The sequence below is a fragment of the Mesocricetus auratus genome, unplaced genomic scaffold (genome assembly GCF_017639785.1).
Source record: "Mesocricetus auratus isolate SY011 unplaced genomic scaffold, BCM_Maur_2.0 Super-Scaffold_100676, whole genome shotgun sequence".
Classification (NCBI taxonomy): Eukaryota; Metazoa; Chordata; class Mammalia; order Rodentia; family Cricetidae; genus Mesocricetus; species Mesocricetus auratus.
Window position 1 is genome coordinate 14,180,794 of NW_024429266.1, and position 26,095 is coordinate 14,206,888.

Here is a 26,095-nt window from a genome sequence, read left to right on the forward strand (position 1 = left end):
ACAAAAATAAGTATGGAAGTTCAAACAAAAATCCATCATTCAATTAACAACCCTTTATTATTCAACTTAGGTAAACAATCCAAAATCAGTCCATGTAGATGGATGAGAAAGCAGACTGAAATAGAAAAAGCACAGTTTTACTTAGCAAATGCTCACACCCTATGCAGAGGAGCTCCAGGAGGGTAAGGCTCCACAACACCTTGGCAAGGAAGGCAGAAGTCACTGCCGTAGCCTAACAGCAGTCGAGCCCCACCACTAAGGAATGCTGTTAGGACACAAACAGGGACCCTTCACTATCTGACCTTCCAGTTCTTTTGTCAATAAAAAGGTAAGGATGAATATCATTTTTATCTCACAAGCAATAAAATCATAAAAACAGCTGAGGTGAAGTTTAGGATAATCTAGAATAATTTCCTGCTTTTAATGTATAGATATTTCAGACTTGACAGTCTTCCGAAACATACAGTCAGATAGGTTTATAGAAGATTTTACATAATAGCAGATACAGAAGCTGTTACTCGTGCATTTTATGATTCAGTTAATATTCAAATGTTTAGACTTCCGAGCTGCTAATGACACTAAATTCAATGCCATGCTGGTTGAGTCTGTCAATCAACTTTGTTCTGGAGAAAGCGGCTCCAGGTGTAAAGACACCGCCCCTGTAAAACAGTAACAAGAGAACACAGTTCGTGTGGCCCCTCTCCAGCCCTCGCCTCTATAGGACTAGCAACTGAGTCACTGCCTAACTCCCCCATCATAGATATTTCTGGCTCCATTCCTAAAACCAGACAAATGAGCTTTTACTTCAAAGAAATCCGTCTGCAGCTCAGTTCAGTTCCTCACAAGACTCCATACTCTAGGTGCTCAAGGGACTCTGAGCACCACACACCTGAGTCTTCACACGAGGACTAAATAAAAGCATGAATAGATTCACTCAGCTAGCCAACTACTGCTAAAAAGCACTTAACGTTGATGAAAAAGAAACTGCTTTAACTATAATGGCCAATACTTGCAAAAATGTCAAATGAGTACTTGAAAATTTTCATTAGGTTTTACAACACTCAACTTCTATGTGTATTAGTATTGTCCGAGGCTATGCCTGACCTGCTTCTCAGCCCTGGGCTTCTGGGCACTGGTGAGGTTGCCTTAGTTCCCAGGGCACCAGCTAAATGCTCAGTAAGAGAGCACACTCCATAAATGCCTCTGCAGCACCCACGACTCAGTTCCCAGTTGCTCAGCTCCCCTACCCCTAAGGTGTATGCTCAGCACTGATTAGGAGCCTCGGATAACACTGCCCTTTTCTGATTGCCAGGCTCTAGACTTGAGTTTTTGTTTTTTAATAAAGAATGGTAAGCAGCTTATGTGGCTCTCACTCACCTTCATCGTAAATCCTAAGGCAGCTAAGGAATTGTCCTTGGCATTGCTTTAATACATCTTTCGGTCAAAGAACACAAAAACTTGTGTTTAGACCCAAGACTAAAAACCAACTCAAAAGTAGCTAAAATGTCACCAGGTTGAAATAAATTTCTCACTAGAAATCCAAACTTACCCTTTAGGGAGGTCAGAGGCATCATTCAGAAGAGTCATAGCAGCCTGAACCATGGCTATGGGAGTAGCCACATAGCCAGCCTCTGCAGAGAAGGGTTGGGCGAAGAAAAATGTTCACAAAGTGATCATCACCTCAAAAATCAATGAGTATACAGAGATTTTTCCCCCCAATAATTTATTTAGTTCATTATGTAGTTGAATATTCTTTATTGAGACTGCTTGACTTCTGTGCTTTAGGTTTTGTGATTTTTTTTAGTATATATTGGAATATGTACACACACATCATACACACACTGAAATTACTATTCTGGAGGTAATTTTTTTTTTTTTTTGGTTTTACAAGACAAGGTTTCTCTGAATTGTTTTGGAGGTTGTCAGTCCAGCCTGGCCTCGAACTCACACAGATCCGCCTGCCTCTGCCTCCCGAGTGCTGGGATTAAAGGCGTGCACCACCACCCCCGGGCTAAATTTTTTTTTTGAGACAGGGTCTCATTATGTAGGCTGGCCAGCCTCTGCTGAGATTAAAAGTGTGTGCCCCTCTGCCTGGTCTTGGAGATGATCTCATAAAGTATCTGAACACACCTGCAATCTGACATTGCCTGGCCTTGGGGATAATCTCATGAAGTGTCTGAGCACACCTGCAATCTAACATACTCAGTACATGAGGCCAGGTGCAGAGTCTGCCACTTGTGCAATTGTTGGTCTCATTTTGGAGAATTTCAAATTTTGGATTTTCAGATTCCAGCTCCCCACCCATACTTACGTTAGGAACTGCCTGTGCCAAGTGCTGAAGAACTAAACACATGTTGTACCACCTTTGTATGTGAGCAACACCATTCCAACTCACTTCACATATGAGGGCAATGACCATGCGGCAGACACTTCACTGGTCTCACAAAGCTAAAGCCAAGCAGTGGTTAAGCCAGTCACCCTCAGCCAGGGCTCCTGGGTCTTAGCAACCGCCACACTGCTTCCTAACAACACTGGATGCTGAAGACTTTCATCTCCACTTCTGTTAGTCCTAGAAACTGATCCCTCCTTCCACATTTAAGAAAAACAACTCAGTATCTGAAAAGAAAAACATGGGGGCTAGAGATACGGCTCAGCAGTTAAGAGCACTGGCTGCTCTCCAGAGGGCCAGGGTTCAATTCCCAGCAACCACATTCAGCTCACAGCTATCTAGCTACAGGGAACCCAGCACCCTTACACAGACATACATGCAGGCAAAACACCAAAGCACATAAAAAGAGAAACAACTGATTGCATCTAGTAACTTCAAGTCTATAATAAAGCAAATCATTAACATTTATATATAGTACTGTCAAATAATTTAGACACGTCAAATTATCTTTAGAAGCCAAGTGGTAAATCAAGATGTGATGCAAAAACCTGTGACCTGGCTCAATTAGTCCTGACCCACATTCAGAGACTGTGGTAATTAAACTTCTCATGTGAGGGCTTGTCTTTGCACAGTGCTCTAGAAAGTTCTTCCAGTCTTTTGGGTAATGGATCCTTTTAACAACCTATCAGAAGTTAGTATGCTCCCTTATAAAATGTGTAAATCTATATATTTCACAAAATTGGAAACCTTGGGCCACAGATTTGATTCAATAAAAATTATATTAAGAGACTGAAGCAGGTAAAATTGGCTAACTTTCTTATTAAAATTTACCATTCTCAAATTTGAATTATTATGAAAAAGACTAGATCTGTTAACAAAATTGGCTAATGTCAACTTCTCTATAGACAGAATAATTTCAAAATACTTCATCCATGCAAATGGATTCTCAAACAAACACGCCACTTTATAGTCACAGTGTAAAACCCTGAAACATCCTTATGTCACACACACAGTACCTGGTCCTTTCACTTGGGTACAGATTCTGATATTTGGTTTGTTCTTCTCAGTACTAAAACCATGGCTGTATCCTTGGCCAAAAAATGTCATTGTAAATGATGAGCCCTCAATCTGTGAAAGAAAAAGCAAATGGTGTGCTTAGTGATATGTGATTTTCTTCTAGAATACAACAAACCCTGCTGTCCTATTTCATGTGAGACATTTTTTCCTCACTAAATGTTTTAATGGATCTCAAAAATCCTGTGACAAATTTTTAGTTGTTTCCATTAAAAAGTATTGATTTTGAACACCAATAACACACACACGCACGCACGCACGCACGCACGCACGCACACACGCACACCAGTCTCCTCTCCTTGTGAGGTCTTTACAATGCACTGTATCACTGACCAGATTTTCCCTATTAACTTTAAATGCCAGTTGCGACAAACAGTTCTGAGATGCTCTTCCACGGCTGGTGGACCTGGGGTGGCAGGGTTAGGGCTGATATACACTTAGCCTTTTGAGCTTTCTGGGCAGACCTGGTGACTTCGCCAGCTTGATGACACCCACAGCAACTGTCTGCCTCATGTCACAAAAATAAAAATGACCCAGTGGGGGCTAGTCAGAGAAGCTCTCAACACACCATGGGCTTGACTGGGACCACTGTGAACCTCCACATGGGTGCTGGGAATTGAACCCAGTTCTTTTGCAAAAGTAGCAGTTTTCAGTCACTAATCCATCTTTCCAGCCTCCTCTTATTTTTGTATATTCGAGATAGGGTCTCACTGTGCTGCCCTCCCATATGCTGGGATGCTAAATGTGTTACAGCCCATTAGGGAAAGTCATTTATCTGGCCTGGATGGAGATCTAACATTCCAAGCTACACAAAGCAGAATTAATCCCGTTGGAACTACCCATTGCCTGACCAAGGGACCACATCTCAGGAAGGTGGGTTCACCTTAAACCATGCAAAAGATATAGGGGAAATAATTATCCCTTTAATGCCACAGCATCCTTTTCCTCCCAGAATCCCCTCATTGTATTTGATTACACTGCCACCATGCAGTTTCCATCAAATCTCCACTTTTGTGAATTACTCAAAAGTTTATCTGCCCCCATGTGGTAGTTTGAATGTAATTGGTCCCCATAAGGCTACAGGGAATGGAACTATTAGGTGTGGCTTTGTTGGAGGAAGTGTGTCACTGAGGGAACAGGTTTTGAGGTCTCCTTTATTCAAACTTTGTTCCAAGTGACACTTCCTGTTGCTGTCTGATAAAGATGTAGCCAGTACCGTGTCTGCCTACAAGCTGCCATGCTCCCTGCCGTGATGATAATGCACTGAACCTCAAACTGTAATCGAGCCACCAATTAAGGTTTTCTTATAAGAGTTGCTGCTGGGAGCATGGTGTCTCTTCACAGCAATAGAAACCCTCTGTCTCTCCTCAAAGCATTCTTTTCCTATCATTTGGGCTTCATTATTTCTTCAAAACTCTTCTCCCTGCCATGTGGTGGACCTCCATGCCAACTTAACTAAAAGGCAGGGCTATTTTTCCTACTTTGTTTTATCTAGCCCTGAAGTTTTTCGTTTAAACTCTAACAAAACCATCCTTGAGTAAGTCTGGAGAGACTGCAAACAAAGACAGGAAGCACAACAGATGGGAAAGATCCTACATCCCTCAGCCCTCATCAGGGAAGCCCCTTCCCTCAGCGGATGGGAGTGAAGAGTGACTACACTACGCAGTGCAGAGGAAGATCTGGGTGCTCAGTCCTACATGGGCACCTTCACAAAACCCCGCCCCTCAAGGCTCAGGGATCCGAGTGGAAGAAGCAGTGGAGAAATTATAGGAGCCAGAGGTAGTGGATAATTCCAGGGAAACAGTCTTCCAGAGACAGCAGACAGAACACAGGACTTGCACAGGTTCAAGCCAGACAAAGTGCCAGCACTGGGAAGGGGAGGTAAACACGAAGTTCCAACCCTAAGAAGCTATTTGATATTGATACATACCCGGAAAGGGAAAATCGGCTTTCTGCAATAGTGTCACTGTGTATACCAAGCACACTCTAAGGCAGGCCCAGGCGTAATTGGCCAATACAAAACCGACTCCAGGGTGGGGGTGGGGGTGGAGGTGGAGGTGGGGATGGGGTGGCCTTTTCATTTGTTTTGGTATTTTTGTCCATCTTTGTTTTGAGAACAAGAGAATGAGCATGAGGCTGGGTGGGAAGAGAGGAGGGGAGCATCTGGGAGGAGTTGGGAAAGGGAAAATATGATCAGTATATTACATAAAACTTTAAAAATTTTCCTTGAGGCCAGGCGTTAGAGGCGCACACCTTTAATCCCAGCACTCAGGACACAGAGGCAGTAAGATCTCTGTGAGTTAGAGGCTAGCCTGGTCTACAGAGCGAGTGCTAGGACAGGCTTCAAAGTTACACAGAGAAACCCTGTCTCGAAAAACCAAAAATAATAAAAATAAAAAATTTCCTGAGCTTTCTTCTGAGTCCATTCTTAAATATTTTCACTAATGAGATTAAGAAGTGCAGGAGGGACCCTGTTTTCCCCAGTAATACACAGCAGTTCTCAGGGACAGGTGTGTGCTACCATGTTGCCTAACCATATGAATTTATTCTCCAAGACCAACTCCAGGAGGATTGGGTCTGAACCAAGACATGTGAGATACATGTAGAGGAAAATCTATAATTATGCCTGTTTATGGTTGGAGAAACTGGTAGTGCCATCAAACAAAATGGACAATTCAGAAGAGTTTTAGGAGAAAGGACACCAGATTTCGGCACACTGAACTTCAGGTGTCCACAGGCAAACTTGTCAATCTGAAGATGTGTGCCTGCTAAGAGTTCTGCCAGGAGTGAGTGCCATGGTTCCTAAGGGTCTTCAACTAGACGAGAGATGAGACTATAGCACAACAGCAGAAAGACAAGGAGAGAAACCTGAGGAGCATTTATCTCAGAAGTCCCCTCACCCTACAACACAAGTAAAAAGGAAGTTTAAAAGTGTATTGTAGTGAGATATCTCCCCTCCCCCCATACCTGTAGCATTGGCCACGCCCACTTGGGCTTGGTCCCAGGTGAGGACTTGAGGGAGGACAGGACTAGATCTGGGGTGGCAGACCCGAGAGCTCGCTCTTTGGCTGCTGGTCAGGTCACAGAGAGCGAGCCTAAGAGAATTCTTGGAGATGGAACCTGTGGCAGCCACCCGCCTCTTGTGTAAGTGCAATCTCTCTGAATACACTTCACTTAACCTGTACTGAGTCTAGTGAATCCTGATTCCCACTCTATAGTGTATTATGTTAGAGACCGAGACATAAGAAACAACTATTACCTGTTTTTGTGTTGGACCTTGTTTTGAAAAATAACCAAAGGAAAAGAGCCATGGAAACTAAAAGAAAGAATAAAACAAAAACAAGCTTAGTGATACTTTCAAAACTTTTTGAGAAATATTTCTGAAGATCTTATTTCATAAAAAGGCTTACTTTTACGAGAAGGTGTCTTCCAATGCTAAACTTCACAAAGAATAAAAAGAAAAGTCCTGCAAACATCAGCTTAATCACAGAGGTGATGCCTCCCACCGTTACGTAAGCAGCATACTGAACCTAGGTGCACAATACAAAGTCAGGTATTAATCTAGTTCAAAGATTGGTGGCTACACTACACCCAATCTTTAGTTACAAACACTGAACAAAGCAGTTTCCACTTAATGACTGCATTATGTCCCAACACTGGATGCCTATGTTTTAAAGGAATTATTACAAATGGCAATTAGCTTGCTCTACTTGAACACCAAAGTCCACATCATCTGCCATATCGGAGTCTAGTAATAATGCATCATTGCTCCCTCTAAGAGACAATACATTTCACCCTTTATTTCTTCCTTCCCTTCCTTTTCTTTCTTCCTCTTCTCTCCTCTCCTCTCCTCTTTTGTTTGAGGCAGGGTCTTATTCTGTAACCCAGGCTGATGGTCTTAAACTCACTATGTAGTCCAGACAGGCCCTGGACTTACTATATAGCCCAGGCTGGCCTTGAACGCATAGAAATTTTTCCTGCCTCAGCTTCCTGAATGCTGAGATTACAGGCATAAGCCACTACATCTAGTTTACCCTCCACCTTTTAACCTGAGATAGTTTTCTCTTGATGTGTCAGTATAAACGACTATTTCCTTCACCAAAAGGAGTGTGCTGGTATTCTAGAGGGAGGAAGGAGACCAAAGGGTGGGGGCCAAGACATCTCCAAAACTCCCTACAGAAACAGAATTCTAGCAGCTGAAACACTAAGCAGAGACAGCTGGGTTGTTTTTGTTGACTCTGCAGCAGGCTAGGTTTGAATCACACAAGGCTAGTACCATGCCCATGATCTAACCTTTACACATTTACTAATTCTTTTTTACTTACAAGCATGAACATCAAAATTTAAGATATTAAGCATACTAAGAAACTAAAACAAACATAGGCCTACTCTTATTAATAAATGGGCCATGTTTACTTACTGGGGAGTCCTGTAAATTTTCATGTAAGTAACGCTGAGTCCTCTTCACAACAGACATATCAGATCCCAGAAAGGGAATGGAATATGAGTTCAGTTCTCTACAATAGGTAACTGGCCACCTGCAAAACAGAGCCAGGAAAATGTTGCATTTCCTCCAATTACTACCATGATCACAACTTTGGCTAGTAAATTTCCAAATTAAAAAAAAAATCAGAAACCTTTCTTGGAGTGACAAATAAGGCAAAGAGTGTGCCTTTAGTTCAATGAGTTTCTAATAGTTCTTCCTTTGTTCTCCATACCTACACCCATAGAAGTAACAATACTTGTTATCCTTTATATTGCTGACATGCAAGTGCAGTGTTTGATCCCTTCAGCTTCTCTAGAGACCGACTTACACACCACTCAATACTCAAACTCTCACGTCTTACCTGCTAAAGTTCTCACATTGATAATGGTAAAGTTATTTACATTCATTTTGTTAAATGATCACTTTTAAGGGGCTGGTTAGAGACACGGTTTCTCTGTGTTGCTCTGGCTGTTCTAGAACTCACACTGTAGACCAGGCTAGCCTCAAACTCAAGAGACTCATCTGCTTCTGCCTCCTGAGTGCTGGGATTAAAGGTGTACACCACCACCACCCAGTCTAAAATGCAATTTTATAACATGAAACTGAGCTGAAATTTAATTTTGATGGTGATAGTGAGGTATCATAGAATTTATAAAAAGTATTATGTATGTGAAGTATTATATGAAGTACTTAAACTTCATATAATATGCTAATTACATTTTAACTTTGAAAATAATTTGGAATTTATAAAAGAAGTCTTCAAGCTTTTCCAAACAATAGCAATGCAACACACAGACTAAAAATAGTAAAGAATAGATTTTAAGTTAATATACCTTCTTTTTAACTTTGAACCAACAATTGGGACAGGTTTCAGACATGATGCACTCCGTAGTTTTCTTAAAGTACCCTTATCTCCAAAACCATAAATTGCTGACTTCCAGGTGCCATCATGAATACACAACCCCTAAGGAAACATTTCACAAGTTAAACGTGTCTTATGGGTAATTACTGAAAGGTAAGATCAAGGAACTTAGAGTTATTACATTTCACCTTCATTTGTGTACTTAATCTTGATAGGAATTTCCATGGCTAACTAGGCAGCAATAACTGGCTTGGTTTTATTCACCATTTACCCTAACACAAGCTCTTTCATCTTTTCCCTGCTTATTCATGCTGACTGGCACTAATGTGACAGTTTTCTGGACTGACTTTTATTACAGATGGACGTCTTGGCAGTGGGCTCACAGTAATTCACTTTAATGTATCAGAATAATTCACTATCTTAACTTTCTAAAACTAAACATAGTAACTCTCACACTAAATGGACAAATGCATATAAAATTTAGTCTGAATCTTTTTTTTTTTTTTTTTTTTTTTTTTTTTTTGGTTTTTCGAGATAGGGTTTCTCTGTGTAGCTTTGAAGTCTGTCCTGGAACTTGTTCTGTAGACCAGGCTGGCTTCAAACTCACAGAGATCCGGCTGCCTCTCCCTCCCAAGTGCTGGGATTAAAGGCATGTGCCACCAATGCCCAACAGTCTGAATCTTTTTTAAGAGCCATGTATCATTGCAAAATCTTTTTTATTATTAGCTTAAAAAGACAGCTAGGCAGGAAACTGACCTCAGGTCCTGAGTGGATGGTTAGGAAGCTTTCTACAGCAGTCAAAGTACCTAGAGAAGTAAGAGACAGTAAAGGTCAGATCAATACACCCTAAATTACTCACCCAGGGCAAGTAATAAGCTATGTCAATTCAGATGGGGACATTTTTATTAAGCTTACAGCTGAAAAAAATCAGAAAACCTGCACAGACAACAGTTTTATTACGTTATTATCCACAGTTCAGAACACAGTTAAGGCTAGGAGAACTCCCAGAAAGAAGAGTTTAGCTTGACTCTAACTGGTAGTGTTGACAAACTCTCCTGTGATATCTAAATTAACAATGCTAAGAATCTTCTCCACTAAGACAACAGCTTAACCTGCTCATCCTGAAGGCTCCTCATAGCATTCAGTGGGAATGATTCTGACTTGAACATCATCACTTTCAAGAACCTTTCAGGGGTAACTAAAATTTACTGCCAATGTCCAGAAAAAACACTCAATACTTAAACACTTAAAACATGGGCTGGGAATATGGCTCAGTGGTAGAGCTCTTGCCTAGCACAGTGAGGCCTTAAGTTCAATTCCCAGCACCACAAAAAAAAAAAAAAAGGCAACAGAAAATACTTAAAGTTGTTAAGATAAAAACCATACACAACAGGGCTAGGGATGTAGCTTAGGGTGTAGCTCAGGACGGAGAAGAGTGCTGGTCTAGTCATCATGGCTACATACACAAAGCTCTTCTGCTGTGAGATTAAGTACCCTTATTGACCAGTAATTACCGTTCATTTGATTTCTGGTGTATAACACTCCTAGGTCTGCTGGGATGGAGTCAAAGCCACTGCTTCCAATGATATAAACCCCTTTCTCTGCAGCTTTCTCATGATACTTCGCATGCATTTGTTCCAGAAACTAAAAAATCCAGGACAAAAAATGTGAATCAGAGCTTATAGAAACACCTAGACCAACATTAAATGATTTCTCTTAAGATAAGGCCATTAAGCTAGAAATGCCAACATGTGGTCTGTAGCACAATATTAACTGTCTGATGGTTTTCATGACTTCTACAAATACTAACCCCAAGCTACAATGTGACAGAAAGCACAGGGAATGCACTCATCTAACTAAAAAATATGATTATTTTAGGATGTGTTTTAACTATGAAGTAATACCTGTCACCATTTTTTAAATCAAAAAACTTACCCCAGATTGTATTTCCCAGATGAACTTCCTAGACATTACCTATACATAGGGGGTGAGGAAGGGTGATAGAGGGAACAGAAGAATGCCCATCCAAATCCCTAAATCCCTGCCTAAATTGTGAGGTCTGGTTTTTTTGTTGCTGTTGTTCTGTTGAGTGCTAGGGTGGAACACAGGGCCTGCTATGTTAGGCAAGGGCTCCATCACTAGACTACAGCTTCAGCTAAACCAATTTTAGGACAGACTTAGATTTATAGGGAATGATTAAAGAGCTTCTATGTTAATTGAAACCCAGTTTCTCTCATTATTAACACTTTTTATACCAAATAATGACTCAAATAATGAACCAAAACCGTTTAGTGACTAAATCCTCTCCTTTAAATAGAATTACTTGGGCTGGAGAGATGGCTCAGAGGTTAAGAGCACCAACTGCTCTTCCAGAGGTCCTGAGTTCAATTCCCAGCAACCACATGGTGGCTCACAACCATCCATAATGAGATCTGGTGCCCTCTTCTGATGTGTAGACATACATGGAGGCAGGGTATTGCATTCCTAATAAATAAATAAATCTTTAAAAAAATAAAAATAAAAATAAAAAGAATTACTTTGGGGCTGGAGAGATGGCTAAGAGGTTAAGAGCACTGGCTGTTCTTCCTGAAGTCCTGAGTTCAATTCCCAGCAACCACATAGTGGCTCACAACCATCTACAATGAGTTCTGGTGCCTCTTTTGGCGGGCAGGCATACATGCAGGCAGAACACTGTATACTTAATAAAGTCTTTTAAAAGTTACTTTCATTTTGTATGTATGAGTGTTTTGCCTGTGTGTATGTCTATGTACTATGTGTGTGCAGTACCCTGGAGGCCAGAAGAGAGCATTGGATACCCTTGTGAGCAGCCATTCCAGTGCTGGAAATGATTGAACCCAGGTCTCTGGAATAGCAACTAGTGTTAACCACTGAACCATCTCTACATCACCCCCAGACACACACACACACACACACACACACACACACACACACACACACACACACACACACACACACACACACAAGCACACGCACACACGCACGCGCGCGTGTGCGTGTGTTGTGTGTGTGTGTGTACATGATGGGGTGTTTTGCCTGCATGTATGTCTGTGTACCACATGTGTGCCTGATGCCCATGGATGCCAGAAGGGGACAATAGATCCCCAGCAACTGGAGTTATAGTTGTTAGCCACCATATGGGTGCTGAGAATCAAACCCCAGTCCTCTGGAAGAAGACCTCTTAACCCCTGAGCCATCTCTCCAGTCCCTCCCTCCCCTGCCCCTTTGTTAGTAGAAGTATTCGGGACTACTCTCAAGACAAGTGCCCTACCACTGACACTATTCTCTACCCCTTTGTACTGTTTATTTTGGCACAGGGTCTCACTAGGTTGCCCAAGCTGGTCCTGAGCGCATTCTTTCTGAGGCAGGTCTTGAATTTTGATATTCCTGCCTCAATTTATTGAGTAGCTGGAATTACAGGCCTGGCTTAAAATCTATTCCTAATTCTTATTTTACCCAATGCCCTTTTTCTGACCCAAGATCCCATCCTGAATACCACAACACATGTAGATGGCTAAGTTTCCTTGGACTCCTTTAGGCAGGAACAGGTTTTCATATTTGCCTTGATTCTGACAACCTTGACTGTTTTGAGGTACAAAGATCAGCAATTTTGTAGATTACACATCAACCTAATGTTTTTCTTAAGATTAGACTAGTTTAGGTAGGAAGACACATCCTATCAATATAATGATAGTGAATATGCTTACACTTTTTAAACCTATTGTCCTCTGTACATGTGCATGATGATGGGAGGGACATGTGCCATTGTGTGTGTGCGGTCAGCTCTTCCCGTCCACAATACATGAGGTCCAGACATCAAATGCAGGTAACTAGCCTTTAAGCCCAGCACCTTTACCCACTGAGCCACCTTTTTAGCTGGGCTTTCTTGTGTTCTCATCAGTGTTAGACACTGGGCTGGGGCAGTGTTTGTCAGGCTTCTGTGATGTAAAGTTTTGCACTCTTCCTGAGGGCGGGGCAGCTGCCTATCTGGGGTCCTCCACCTCCCTCCCTCCCTCCCTTTCTCCCTTCTTCCTTCCTTCCTTCCTTCCTCCCTCCCCCTCTCTCTCTCTTTTGTACTGGGGGCCAAACTCAGAGATTTGTGCTTGCCTACCACTGAGCTAAATTCTCAACCCCTTCTATATCTTCTCGCCATTAGTTTTAAACTGGGTTGTTTGTATTTTTATATTATATTTCCCTTATTGATATATAATAGTTCTCTGGCGCTGGAAAGATGGCTCAGGAGTTAACAGCATTGGCTGCTGCTCTCCCAGAGGACCCAGATTCAATTCCCAGCACCCATACAGCAACTCACAGCCACCTGAAACTTCAGTTCCATAGTATCTGATGGCCTCTTCTGGCCTCTACAGACATCAGGCACAGCACACAAGTCGTACACAAACATGCATACAGGCAAAATACCCATACACATAAAGTAAAATAATCTTTAAACAGTGTTCTATATATTCTGGACCTTTATTGTGACTTGGAGGAGGTTAGGCTATGTGTGTCTGTCTGTTTGTTCTGGTCTTTTCTCAATGTATCTGGGGCCCCAAGAATGCTATACCTCCTGCACACACTTTATTTCCAAATGCAAAGTCTCAATAAATGCATCACAGTTAGGAAAGAGTACTGAAAGGCAGTTTTGATTGCCAGGGTAATTCCTGATTCTAGTTTTGTTTTGCACCAAGGTAAATAAGCAGCCAGGAGCAAGCAAGACTCAGACAAAGGGAACAAGAGTGAGGCGGGGACAAAGTACAGACTGTTAGGCTTTGATACTACTCTTTTGGTAGGTTATAAAATAACCCACAAGCTTTTCACCATTATCTATGCTCTGGATTATTTTAAACAACAAAATTGGTTTTTGTTTAAGCCATGTGTTCTTCCTGTTTTGATCAATTTTGGTAGTTCACACTTTCCTTGTATTTTCCAATCTATAACACCATTGGTAATCTCTGAGCATAGATTAAACAGAATGCTGGTGATAGTCAGTAGATACTACAGAGACATATGAATTCACATTGTGAAGGCGGTGGGGAGATTCGTGCCTGTTAACACAGGACTCCCACAGTGGGGCAGACCAAACCCTACTTACATTTCTAGGTGTGTGGCTATGAGCAAATAACTTAACCTTCTAAGCTTCAACTTCTTCATTGATAAAACAGGGAAGAAGAAAGATACAGATACATTTTCAAAGAGTTATATAAGGTGGTTAGCACAGTGTTTAGCAAATGATAATCATTAAATATAATGAGACCATTTACATTTAATTATACAATATATACATTATACAACACACACACACACACACATTTGCTGGGGAGTGCTCAGGGCCTCAAACATACTAAATACACGGTATACCACTGAGTTGACCACCTAACCCATCATCCCTCATTTAAAACTCTGTCATTGATATGATCCCCCACTTTTTGAAGTAGGAACTTCACTGTGTAGTCCTGGCTGGTCTGGAACTTGTTATGTAGACCAGATTGGCCAAATGTCCACAAAATTATACTAAATATGCTTTCCCTTCACAGAAAAATCATGGATGGCTATTTTTCTTTTCTCCTTTTTGATTTACATACCTGAGGTTCCCCACAGATGTCAATACAACTTGTTCCATTTTCAATGCATGCTTTTACTACAGGTTCTCCATAAAATCGATACTGGGGAAATAAAGAAAACCAATGAGTTATTCTTACTTCACAAGCTTACCTGAACCAAAGGCTATTTTTACAACTGGGAAAAAGGCTCAGTATGTAAGCACCTTCCAAACATGCATGAAGTTTAGATCCCCATAACCCATGTAAAGAACCTGAGACAGTCTTGGCTGTCTGTAATCCATGACATGTGTATAATATCAGTGTTCTTATGTTGAAATGAAAGGCGGCAGGAATATGTCTAGAAGCTCATGGGACAGATAGCCTGGTATATGCAGTGACAAAAGAGACTCTATTTCAAACAAGGTAGAAGATTGTTCTGTGACCACAACTGTACCATGGTACATACACACACAGTCACAAAGAAAAAAATACCACTTCACTTTTAGAAGTAAAATATTAAATTATCAAAAAATCAAATGTGCGGCTGATACGATAGTTCAGCAGGTAAAAAGCCCCTGCTGTCAATCCTGAGGGCCTGAGTTCAATCCTAGGGACTCATATGGTAGGACAAAATGGTAACACATGGATAAACTGGAAAAATAAGGTAACTACTGTTCTGCCTCTCACTATATGTAAAGGCACAATGGAATCAGAGCCATGCAGGCTGGACAAATGGCTCAGAGGTTGCAAGCACTAACTGCTGTGGTGACATTTTGTTTATCATCTAATAAAGCTTGCCTGGAGATCAGAGTGCAAAGCTAGCCACAGCCATAGAGGCCAGGCAGTGGTGGTACACAGCTTTAACCCTAGCACTCAGGAGACAGAGGCAGACACATCTCCCTGGCCACCCTGGTCTACATGAAAGTGAATCAGTCTAAAAGAGAAACAGAGCTCACACCTTTAATCCCAGCACTAGGAAGGTGGAGATGGGAGTGATATGGCTGGGTGGAGAGAGGAACGAAAGGCAGGAAGAGACAGGAATGAATTGCAGTCTAGGCAGTCTGAGGAGCAGTGCAGTTTGGAGATGCAATCAGAGGACACTATCACCTCTTTGGTCTGAGCACTGGTAGAGGTGAGAAGTCTCTAGTGCCTGGCCACTTTGCTTCTCTGGTCTTCAGCTTTAACCCCAATATCATCTCTGGGTTTTTATTATTCATGCTACAGATTACTCTTCCAGAGGACCTGGGTTCAATTCTCACACCCATATGGCAGCTCACAACTGTCTATAACTCCAAGATCTGACACTCTCACACAGACATACATGCAGGCAAAAAATACCAATGCACATAAAAACATTATTAAAAAAAGAAAAAGGAATCAGAGGCATGCATGTTAATCTTCAACTAAAGACAAAATGGAAAGTTTTATAGAATAAATAATTTGTATGGAAAAATAAAAGCAAAAATAGATGTACAGATATAAAAAAAGAAAGCTATTGTTCCTAAAAGCACAAGCTGTCTGAGTCTGAAGTAGTAAGAAGTGAGTTTAGAAAGAAATGCTGAGGCCAGATGAGGGAGGACCAGAAGCGTCATCTAGCAGTTTGAACTTCATCTTTACTAGGTCACTCAGGTGTCCTGGAGGATTTTAAAGAGGGGACATACACACGGGTGCGTGAGTGCGCACACACACACACACACACACACACAGAGAGAGAGAGAGAGAGAGAGAGAGAGAGAGAGAGAGAGAGAGAGAGAGAGAGAGAGAGAGAGAGAGAGAGAGAAAACTCTAAGGATGATAGCACTTCCTTCACAGGCCTGCTCGGATGAGCCAGAAATATAGGCACACAGCACTCACATTTATCATCTTTTCCATTATTAACAGCAATTCTCAGGTTTGAAAACTGGAAGCTTTCTTTCAACCTACCTCCCCTTAAGTTAGCAAGTTTTGTCAAATCTGTCTTCTAAAAATATGTCCAGTCCATATTATCTTACCTCTCACTTAATTTTCTACACAATCCCCCAATCACTTCACAGTAACCAATCTAGTCAATTTCCAAAGAAATGTCAAATGATTATTTTAAAATTCTTTCCCGATTACATTAGTTTATCTGCTAAGAGCCTTTTACCAGCTTCCCAGTGCCTACACATAGTCTAAACTACCTTGTCACAAGTTCTTAGGCATCGTGTCACACCACAGCACCTTAGTTCCCATGTTCCAGCCATCCTAAACATGATGCAATGTCACACCCAGTGGTGTTTGCTGCCACCACCTGGAACCACCCCCATCTACCGTGCATCTGCTGGGCTAGCTCCTAACACTATAGCATCAGGCTCACTTTGTGTGTCTCAGCTGGTGAGACACTGCTCTTAGGCTTTATACACAAATACTAACAAGCCACATGTAAAGCATTAATAACCAGCTAAAAACAGTAATAGTTCCTTAAAGAAAGTATACATCTTCCTATTGCCACAACACATTCTCCTTACTGTTTTGTCACACTCAGCCACTTATCCATTGGGTAATCTGAGAAAGTTCCCACTAACATCTCTATTTTATTATGCTGTTAAGATTTTTCTTTATTGGGACTGGAGAGAGGTCAGTGGTTAGAGCACTTGCTGCTCTTGCAGAGGACCTAAGTACAGTTCTCAGTACCTATATCAGGCACTTCCAACTGCCTGCAGCTCCAGCCCCAGGAGCCGATTCCCTCTTCTTGTCTCCACAAGATCCTACACACATGGTATACATACACATGCATATAAATAAAAACAAAATACAAAGATTTTCTTTACTAGACCCCTGAGTTTGTACAAGGTAACCAGAGAGACTCAGAGTAATAATCTTTGATTGCTAATCAGTTCTCAACACTCCATGTTCTAACCAGTAGGCCCCCAAGTAGGTGTACCTCCAGCAGGAGTATACAAAGTGATCCACTGAGTGTGACAGTAAATATAACAACATTTATTCATGCTAATTTGGGGTATGAAAAATAATGTTATTACTAGTTGATTTGTATCTTAAAATATCTGTAAATCATTAAGAAATAATAGCTGAAATAAATGTGGGTTAACTCCTGGGTCATGTCAGGTGGTCAAATACCAAATATAGGATACAAGTGGTATTCTTAGTGCCATGGGAGAGTTGCACAACATTAAGGGGGCTACAATGATAGCATCATTCATTTAGCTCTTTTCTCCTACTGCTGCCTAATGCCTGCTTACACATGACTAACAGAGGAAAGCCTGATGCTCAAGCTCTGAAGCCTCGGGCATCTAGAGAGATGACACAAAGATCCACACTGAAGAAAGATGAGCCCAACGGGTAGGAGAAAAACTAGCAGATAATTAAAAAACCGAGCAAAGAACAGAGAAAATGAGCCAGTTATGATTACTCACAACTGGAATCCTAGCACTCAGGAAGCTGAGGCAGGTGAATTACCATGAATTTGAAGACAGTCAATGCTAATAGTGAGTTCCAGGACAGCCTAGGCTTATCAAATAAGATTATATCTTAAAAATTAAAGGAAGAAAATTCCAGAACAATTGCAGAGAGGTAGTTCGAGATGAGGACTGAGATGAGTGCATTTGGCAGGACAAGACTTGAAAGAGGGAGGGCAAAACCCTGTCAAGAACCGGTTAGATCAGGAGTGCTGGAGGCATAGGAACTCTTCAGAGGAGTTTGCTTTAAAGAGGAACACACAAAAATAGGATCGTTAGATGGGTTTAGGAAATCAAGGGGAGTTTTTTTTTAAGAAGGTGAGTGACATAACCACTTAAGTACTGAAAGAGAAAATCTAACAGGGGCCTCACAATCACCTGAATCACCCAAGAAAATGACTAAATAAATGGTGTTGTCACTGTGTGTGTATGGAACTCTCCCATGCCACCATGATCTGGCCTCTTCTGGCCTGTGAGCACACACATCACACCGTCAAACATTATTATCTTTAAAAGAACAAATCCGATAAAAATGAAAAATACCCAATAAAAACAAGAAAACTTGGAAAACATGTAATTATAAACATAAAGCCTTCAAATGTTGTGACCAATAGGCACAGGAGTTTTTCCTTGTGATGAGATGAAGGCAGAGATCAGGGTGCTCCGCACAGGCAGACAAGTGGATAAGCAGATCAGGTAGCATGAAGAAAGAAATTCTGTCCTGGCAGTTTCTAGTTTTGTAGGCAAAAATGGCTCATGCCTATAACCCTAGTGGTCAGGAGAAACTGTGATTCGATGACTATGAATTTGAGGATAATCTGGGCTGCCCACAATATCCTTTCAAAGATAAAAAGGAAGGGAAGGAGAGAGGGAGGAAGGGAGAGAGGAGCTGGAAAGAATCAGGTAAGAATGAGGGAATGAGTCAGAGTGTAAAGGAAGAGTTGGGAACCCTCCGACTGCTGCAGGGTAGGACATGCTATGGTGCAGATCAGAGGACAACTTTCAGGGGTCAGTTCTCTCCTTCCACTGTGTAGGTCTTCTAGACTAAACTCATCTTCCTGACTCATCAAACATTTTTTTTACATTAAAAAAGGAGGAGGGTAGGGGGATCCAATCAGCACATTTTCCAAAAACAGTGTCACAAAAAGCCTGACACTATTTTGGAAGACGTTGGTCTTCTCAATCAAAAGACTCTCTATGGAATTAAGGCCTTCAAGCAAATCATCTGTCTTCTGCCCTTATGTTCCTCTGGAATATAAAATACCAGCTTTGCTGGAAATGAAAGGATTGTTTGTTCTGACACAAAGAAGGGTTGATTACTTACAGGCCCTACGCAGTTGAGGACAAGCGTTGCCTTTTTAGCCATTTCATCAAGCGAGGCTGGATTGCTGAGATCACATATTATTATTCCAACTTCAGATGACAGTGTTGGTCTTCCTAAAGTTAAAAAAATCAATTCAAGCAAGTCTACGTCAATATGAGACCTTCTAGACCACCTTTCTATAGTAGTCAGTGACTACAAATTTACTAAATGTACTAACATACTTAAAACATTCAACCATGAAAATGTTACAGTCTAGTTTAGGTGCTGAGTAGAGGACTTCTCTGTCTTCCTCTCCAAGATATTTCTATCACAGAACTACCTACTAAACAGTTAATGATCCAATTACAGGAAGTGGAAGGGGACTGTCAGGAGTCATCACCATGAGAACTAAAGAGGACTCGGGCCAATTCACTTTTTCAGCATTTCTCATTTATTTTTCGGGTTGTTTTTTTGTTTGTTTTTGAGACAGAGTTTCTCTGTGTAACAGCTCTGACTGACCTGAAACTCTGTAGACCAAGCTGTCCTGGAACTCACAGAAATTCACTTGCCTCTGCCTCCCAAGTGCTGGGATTAAAGGTGTGTACTACTGCCAGCCCCCCTTCCCCCGCCCCAGCTATTATTTTTCTGATGTGTGTGCATCTGTATAAATGTATGTACATTTTAATATGTGTGCATCTGTATATATGTATGCACATTTTAATATGTGTGCATCTGTATACATGTATGTACATTTTAATGTGTGCATCTGTATATATGTATGCACATTTTAATGTGTGCATCTGTATATATGTATGCACATTTTAATATGTGTGCATCTGTATATATGTATGCATTTTTCAGTGCAGGTGTCCAAGGTGACCAGAGGTCTTTCCTGAAGCTGGAGTTACAGGGGACCGTGAGTCACCCAACGTGGGTGTCAGGAACTGAACATGGATCCTTGGCAAGAGCCGTACATGTTCTTAACTGCTGAGACATCGGTTCAGCCCTGTGAATTCATTTTTAACTAGTCCAGCCTACATAAAATCATTCAGGCATATACGAAAATAACTGGAATTAACTGACCCAATAGAGCAATGCACGTCTCCACTGGTGAAGGCATACTCTCCAAAGTCACCTAATTTTGGCAGTGTAGATGGTAAATAAGTAACTAGGCTATAACTATAGAGCAGGAGTTCTCAACCTTCCTAATGCTGTGACCCTTTAATACAGTTCCTCATGTTGTGGTAACCCCCAACCACAAAATTACTTTTATTGCTACTTCATAACTGTAATTTTCCTACTGTTGTGAATCATTATATAAATATTTGTGCTTTCCCATGGTCTCAGACAACCTCTGTGAAAGGGTCATTTGACTCCCAAAGGGGTCTCAATCCACAGGTTCAGAACCACTGCTATAGAGTCTCCCTAAGGAGGGAAAATAAAAGAATGTATTTTAATAATGACACGTTTTCCAGGAAACAATAAGTAAGTGTCCATAAACTCTTTGTCATAGTTCTCTGTGTTAGCAGTAGCAGCATTAAGAGTTGTAGGAAAACCTAGCTTGGATGCTATCTTCTATGTATAACCACCTGGCAGAAGACTGTATTCTCACTCTAGGCTAGTCTCTAACACTGCATAGAAAGAATGCAAACAAGTGTGACTTGTCTTACGTGGAGACTTAGTTGCCAGACTCCAAGGCTACTGGGTTCTAAGTCAGGTGCTTCCCCCAACTAGAAAGTAGGACGTGTGTGTATGTGTGTGTGTGTGTGTGTGTGTGTGTGTGTGTGTGTGTGGTGTGTGTGTGTGTTACAACAAGGTCTAGCAAGGAAAATACTACTCAATAAATATATGTTGAAATAAGTCGAAAGAATAAGTAAATATCCAAAACATAAAAAGCTGGGGGTTGGGTAAGGAGGAGGTGGAGGGAGTCCACATTTTTATGAATAAGATGACTGGAGGGGGTGTGGGCAGTGCTAATGTCAGCATTTGGGAAGATGAAAGCAAGAGGATCGCTAGGTCCTGGCCAGCCTACATTGCCTCAAACAAAACAGAACTGCTGGAGTACTTCTACATGCAAACACACAAACTAAAAAACAAAAGCACAACAAATGCTCCTGGGATAACTCAGGAGCACAGTGCATGCTGACTTAGCACATTCAGGAGTGCTGAGATAAATCCTTATCAGCAAAACAGACAAACAAGCGCACTATAATGTTATTAGTACAACGCCAGCTTTCTTTCTTGTTCCCAGTGGACCTCTGAGAAGTCAGTATCTTATCTCCCTTTCTTATAATAAGAACTCTACCAGAGTTCTTATTTCGACAGCGGGGCTCCCCAAACTGGGGGGGAGGGGGACCTTTTCATTTTTTCCTCCTTTCTTTCATTTAGGGGCGAACAGGGCCAGGCGGGGCCAGGCGTCGGTCCTCGAGCAGGGCTCGCTGCTGTCGCACACGGGGAGACGCCCCTCGGCGACCCGCGCCGGGCCCAGCCCGGCCCTGCCCAGCCCAGCCCGCCGCTTCGTTACCCAGCTTCAGGGCCGCCTTCTCCAGCACTTGCTGCAGCTTCTCTTTGGAGCGGCCCGCCACGGCCCAGGGCAGGCGGGAGCTCTGCTCCATGGCCACCTGCTCCCGGGCCACCTCCTCCGTCACGAACTGGCCGGTGAAGCCAGAGGCGCCGAACACCACCAGGTGGAAAGGCCTCTGCTCCGTCGCCATGACGAGCCCACAGCGAGCCGCAGCCCGGGGCGGGCTGAGTCCACCGCGCCTGCGCCTCAGGCCGCGACCCCAGTACCGGGCACAGCAACCGCCGCTGTCCTGGCCGCCGTCACCGTCGCCGCGGCTAGAGCGCCCGGCTCCCTTCAGCCCGCGCGCGGGCCACGCCCACGGCCACGCCCCCGCCGCCTCGCGGCCCCGCGCCCCCGCGCCTTCCTCCCGGGCGGGCGGCTGGCGCTGCGGGGCCTCGTCGGGCTCGGGCTGCACGTCGGTGTCGCTGGCGGACAGGAGTGGCCGGCGGCCCATGTTGCCCGCGGCCCCGCGACCCGCACCACTCTGGCCGCCCGAGGGCGTCGCGTCCTCTCGGCTTCCCCGAGGCCGGGCCGGGCCGGTTATTCCCGCTCCCCCCACCCCGCCCCGGGGATTGCGAAAAGAGCCCGCGGAGGGGTCGCCCACGCTGAGCGCTCGCTGGAGCTTTGGAAGCCCCGCGTGTGGATGGAGGCGGAGGTGAAGCGTATTAGCAATCAGGAACGCTGGTGAGGCGCTGAGTGTCCTGGACTGTCATCCAACCTTCTTGTTGGTAATGAATTGGTCAGGGACAATTGCTTTGGACTAGGTTTCCTTAGTATAATAAATAATAATAATAATGATTACATTTATTTGTTTATTTTATGTCTGTGGACGTGTATCGGAGCTGGAGGACAACTTTCGAGAGTCAGGGGTCAAACTCAAGATGTCAGACTCGGCTGTAAGTGCCTGTACCTACTGAGCTATGCTGGGAGCTACTACACACCAAACCCATTCCTGCTAATTGAGACTTACTATGCAGATTGCAAAATGTCCCTGGGATACAGAAGCTGGGTCAGTTTATTGACTCATTATGCTCCATTTGCAATTTTGCTCTGTAAATCTCGCTTGACTTAAATACCGTCTGGATTTCTTAGAACCAGTTCTGGTTTTGAGGGGTGCCCAAATTACAGATTATTGTTGAATTGTTTTTTGTTTGTTTGGTTGGTTGGTTTGGTTTTTTGTCTTAAACTTGCTTAAAATTTTGTTGTTGTTTTTGTTTTGACACAGGTTCTCTATGTAGTCCCAAAAGGCCTCAGGCTCTGGATCCTCCTGTATCTGCCTCTGAGTCCTGGGATTACAAGCATGTGACCCCTAGGCCCCCTCCAAAGACCCCCTTTTAAAATGCTCTAGTTACTTGGGGGCTGGAGAGATGGATCAGCAGTTAAGCACACAGAGAAGCCACGATCGATTCCTAGCAGCACCCACTTACATGATGCACAGACATATACACACAGGCAAAACAGCACACACCGGAACAATAGTAGTGATAATAGTAAAACACCCGGCAGATGAGCCGACAAGGCTAGCTTGGTTTGCAGTTTGTGTGTTCCAGTCTTTGATCTGATGTGTCTATTGCTTTGAGTCTCTGGGCCCCTAGTGTTTGTTCTAGATGGCAATGACTGGAGTTCAGAGTAAATTACTCACTTCCTGGTCAAGAAACAAAGGTAGAAGGGGGTGCCTGCTATAGTCCCCCTTGTAGTCCTTCCCCCAGTGATTTGAGGACTTCACATTACCCTCCCCACAAAGTTTTCACTACCTCCACATGGTAGCTTCCCAGAACCTCAGACCAGAACTAACACAGAGGCACCAACCATCAACAGGGATACAACTCTCAGGAGGACGTTCTGAGAGTTCTACACATACCTACTACCCATGCCTACTACCTTCAGTGGACGCTCAACATTCATGCTATAGCATGCTGTAGATATGAAACTACTCCTGAATTTAATTTTGCAGTTGTGTTCTTGTATCCAGTACATGTAAAAAGTCATTTAATGCCATTCAGCAAGCATTCCCAGGGAGCCTCCTGTGTGTTCGACTCTGAAATAGGATCTATGGATACATGGCTATTACGCAGCATTGCTATCCCTAATTGGGGCGTAACAAAGCTGTATATGTGGCAAATGAGGAGAGGAACTAACTCTAGGCAGAATAAGCAAGAGAAGACATTTGTCCCAGGTTGTACTGTTGGTGTCAAACATTATGCTGAGGCCCCTTGTGTCATGGGGTAACTTTTAATTCGCTGAAAAAGAGAGTCCAGAGAAGAAGCCAATACTGGCCCAGATTAGCAGGGTTTTTATGAGAATGTCTTCTGTACATATGTTTATCTTATTGGTTGATGAATAAAACACTGTTGGCCAATAGGGCAGAAAGATAGGTGGGACTAGGAGATGAGGAGGATTCTGGGAAACGTAGGCAGAGTCAGTCACCATGTAGGAAGCAAAAGGAGTAACAGGTCTGGACTCTTTCTCCGGTAAGATAAGACCAAGTGGAAATTCTTAGATTGATAGAAATGGGTTAATAATTAAAACAGAACTAGCCAATAAGAAGCCCAAGCCAATGACACACAGTATTAAGACCAATATAGCATCTGTGTGTTTACTTTGGGGCAAGGTAGCTATGGAACCAGGCGGGAAATCCACAACAGGGTTTAGATATGGAAGAATCGAGACAGTAATTGAGATAGTAGCTATTTTAATTAAATATTTTTTTAATTCAATTGAAAAAAATTTAAATAAAGTCAGTGATTCTGAGCACAAAGTTTCTCAACCCAACAAGCATATAAATCAATAACATAGCACTGAATGTGCACAGAGAGCTGTATGGCAGGTCAAAGGAGGAGGAGGGAAGCCTGCTCATTGGCTTTGGGGAGAAATGTATGTGGCCATAAGTAAGGAGAAACAGACTTGTAGATGGGTTTTTTTGTTAGTTTGTTTTTTCTACTCGTTCGGGGCCTGCCACCCGGCTCCCAAATAAATAAATGGAGATTTACTCTTTCTTATGAATGCCTAGTCTTAGCTTGACTTATTTCTAGCCAGGTTTTCTTAAATTATCCCATCTACCTTCTGGGCTTTTACATTTCTCTATCCTACATACCTTTCTTTCCTTACTCTGTAGCTGGCTGGGCCCTGGAGTCCTCCTCCTCTTTTCGATCTTCCTCCTTTGTTGTTTCTCCTCTATTTATACTCTTTGCCTGGCAGCCCCACCTATCCTTTCTCCTGTCTAGCTGTTCAGCTCTTTATTAGCCCAACCAGGTGTTTTACACAAGCAAAGTAGCATAGCTTCACAGAGTTAAACAAATGCAACATGAAGGAATGCAACACATCTTCGCATCATTAAACAAATGTTACACAGCATAATCAAATGTAATACATCTTTAACTAGTATTTCACAACACAGACACCTGGATGGTTATTATTTGATTATAATGGAGTAAAGATAAAGGAAAACAAGACTGGTAACATGGTTGGCCCCAGCCAGCTGGGCCAGATGAAAACTGAAGGTACTTGTGGTCTGGGGAGACGTCTGTCAGTAAAACCCTTGCTGTGTAAGCCTGAGAGCCTGAGCTAGATCCCAACACCCATATTTGGGTCTGCTGGCCGCTGTTGAGGGAAGGTAGAGACAGGAGGATAATCAGGGCTTGCCAGCCACTCCAGCTGAATTAGAAAATTCCAGATTCACTGAGAGACCCTACCCAAAAAAAATTAGTGAGTTGGTTCAGCAGATTTTGGCACCTGCCATTAAGCCTAGACCCTAATTCAATCCCAGTGACACATATGGTAGATAGAACCGACTTTTGTAAGCTGTCTTCTGAAACACACACACACACACACACACACACACACACACACACACACACACACACACACACGGAATAAAGGTGCCAGATCTGTGAGATGTCTGCCAAGACAGCTGCAGACCAGGAGCGGAACCAGACCAAGAGAGAGGTGCGTTGCAGGGAGCAAAGCTCAAAGGACAGAGCCATCCAGGTCCTTTGACATTAGGCACGGAGCTACAGAATGTGGAGTTTGCCTTGCTTCTTGTGTTGGTTCAATATCTCCTCACTGTGACCTGCTTCCTCCCTTTTGGAATGGCAATGTGCCATTGAATGCTGGATGCGTGTAATTTGCTTTTTGATTTTACATGGGGTTGCAATGAAGACGTTTCTTTGTGTCCCAGAAAAGACCTGGATTTTGGACTTTAGAACAGTGTTGAGACTGTGAAAGGACAGGGACTTATGAAGTTGGACTGAATGCATGTGTACTATGATATGTCCAGGAGCTGTAGGAGCCAAGGAGTGAAATGTGGTGGTTTGCATGATAATGGCCCCCTATGCGCGCATGTTTGAATATTTGGTGCCTAGCTGGCAGCTGTTTGTGGAAGATTAGGAGACGTGGCCTTGTAGGAAGTGTGCCACTCGAGGAGGGC

At 42.8% G+C, this 26,095-nt stretch overlaps 2 protein-coding genes across 3 annotated transcripts; one reads left to right on the plus strand and one right to left on the minus strand.

Moving 5' to 3' along the window:
- Positions 1-38: 38 nt before the first annotated feature.
- Sccpdh (saccharopine dehydrogenase (putative)) lies at positions 39-21,820 on the minus strand. The gene is made up of 12 exons (XM_005078150.4): positions 21,631-21,820; positions 19,128-19,240; positions 14,412-14,492; positions 10,326-10,455; positions 9,568-9,617; positions 8,783-8,913; positions 7,884-8,001; positions 6,874-6,993; positions 6,723-6,779; positions 3,406-3,517; positions 1,550-1,631; positions 39-659 (listed from the first exon to the last, which is right to left on the minus strand). The coding sequence occupies exons 1-12, from the start codon at positions 21,818-21,820 to the stop codon at positions 554-556; spliced, it is 1,290 nt and encodes a 429-aa protein (XP_005078207.1). The 3' UTR covers positions 39-553.
- On the plus strand, positions 21,819-24,098 carry LOC110342452 (vegetative cell wall protein gp1-like). Of its 2 annotated transcripts, XM_040737748.1 has the most exons (3): positions 21,819-22,397; positions 22,492-22,565; positions 22,895-24,098. In XM_040737748.1, the coding sequence occupies exon 1, from the start codon at positions 21,819-21,821 to the stop codon at positions 22,326-22,328; it is 510 nt and encodes a 169-aa protein (XP_040593682.1). In that variant the 3' UTR covers positions 22,329-22,397; positions 22,492-22,565; positions 22,895-24,098. The 2 variants fall into 2 exon arrangements, with proteins under 2 accessions (XP_040593682.1, XP_040593681.1); XM_040737747.1 differs by lacking the exon at positions 22,895-24,098 and having other exon boundaries at positions 22,492-22,869.
- The last annotated feature ends 1,997 nt before the right edge of the window (positions 24,099-26,095 follow it).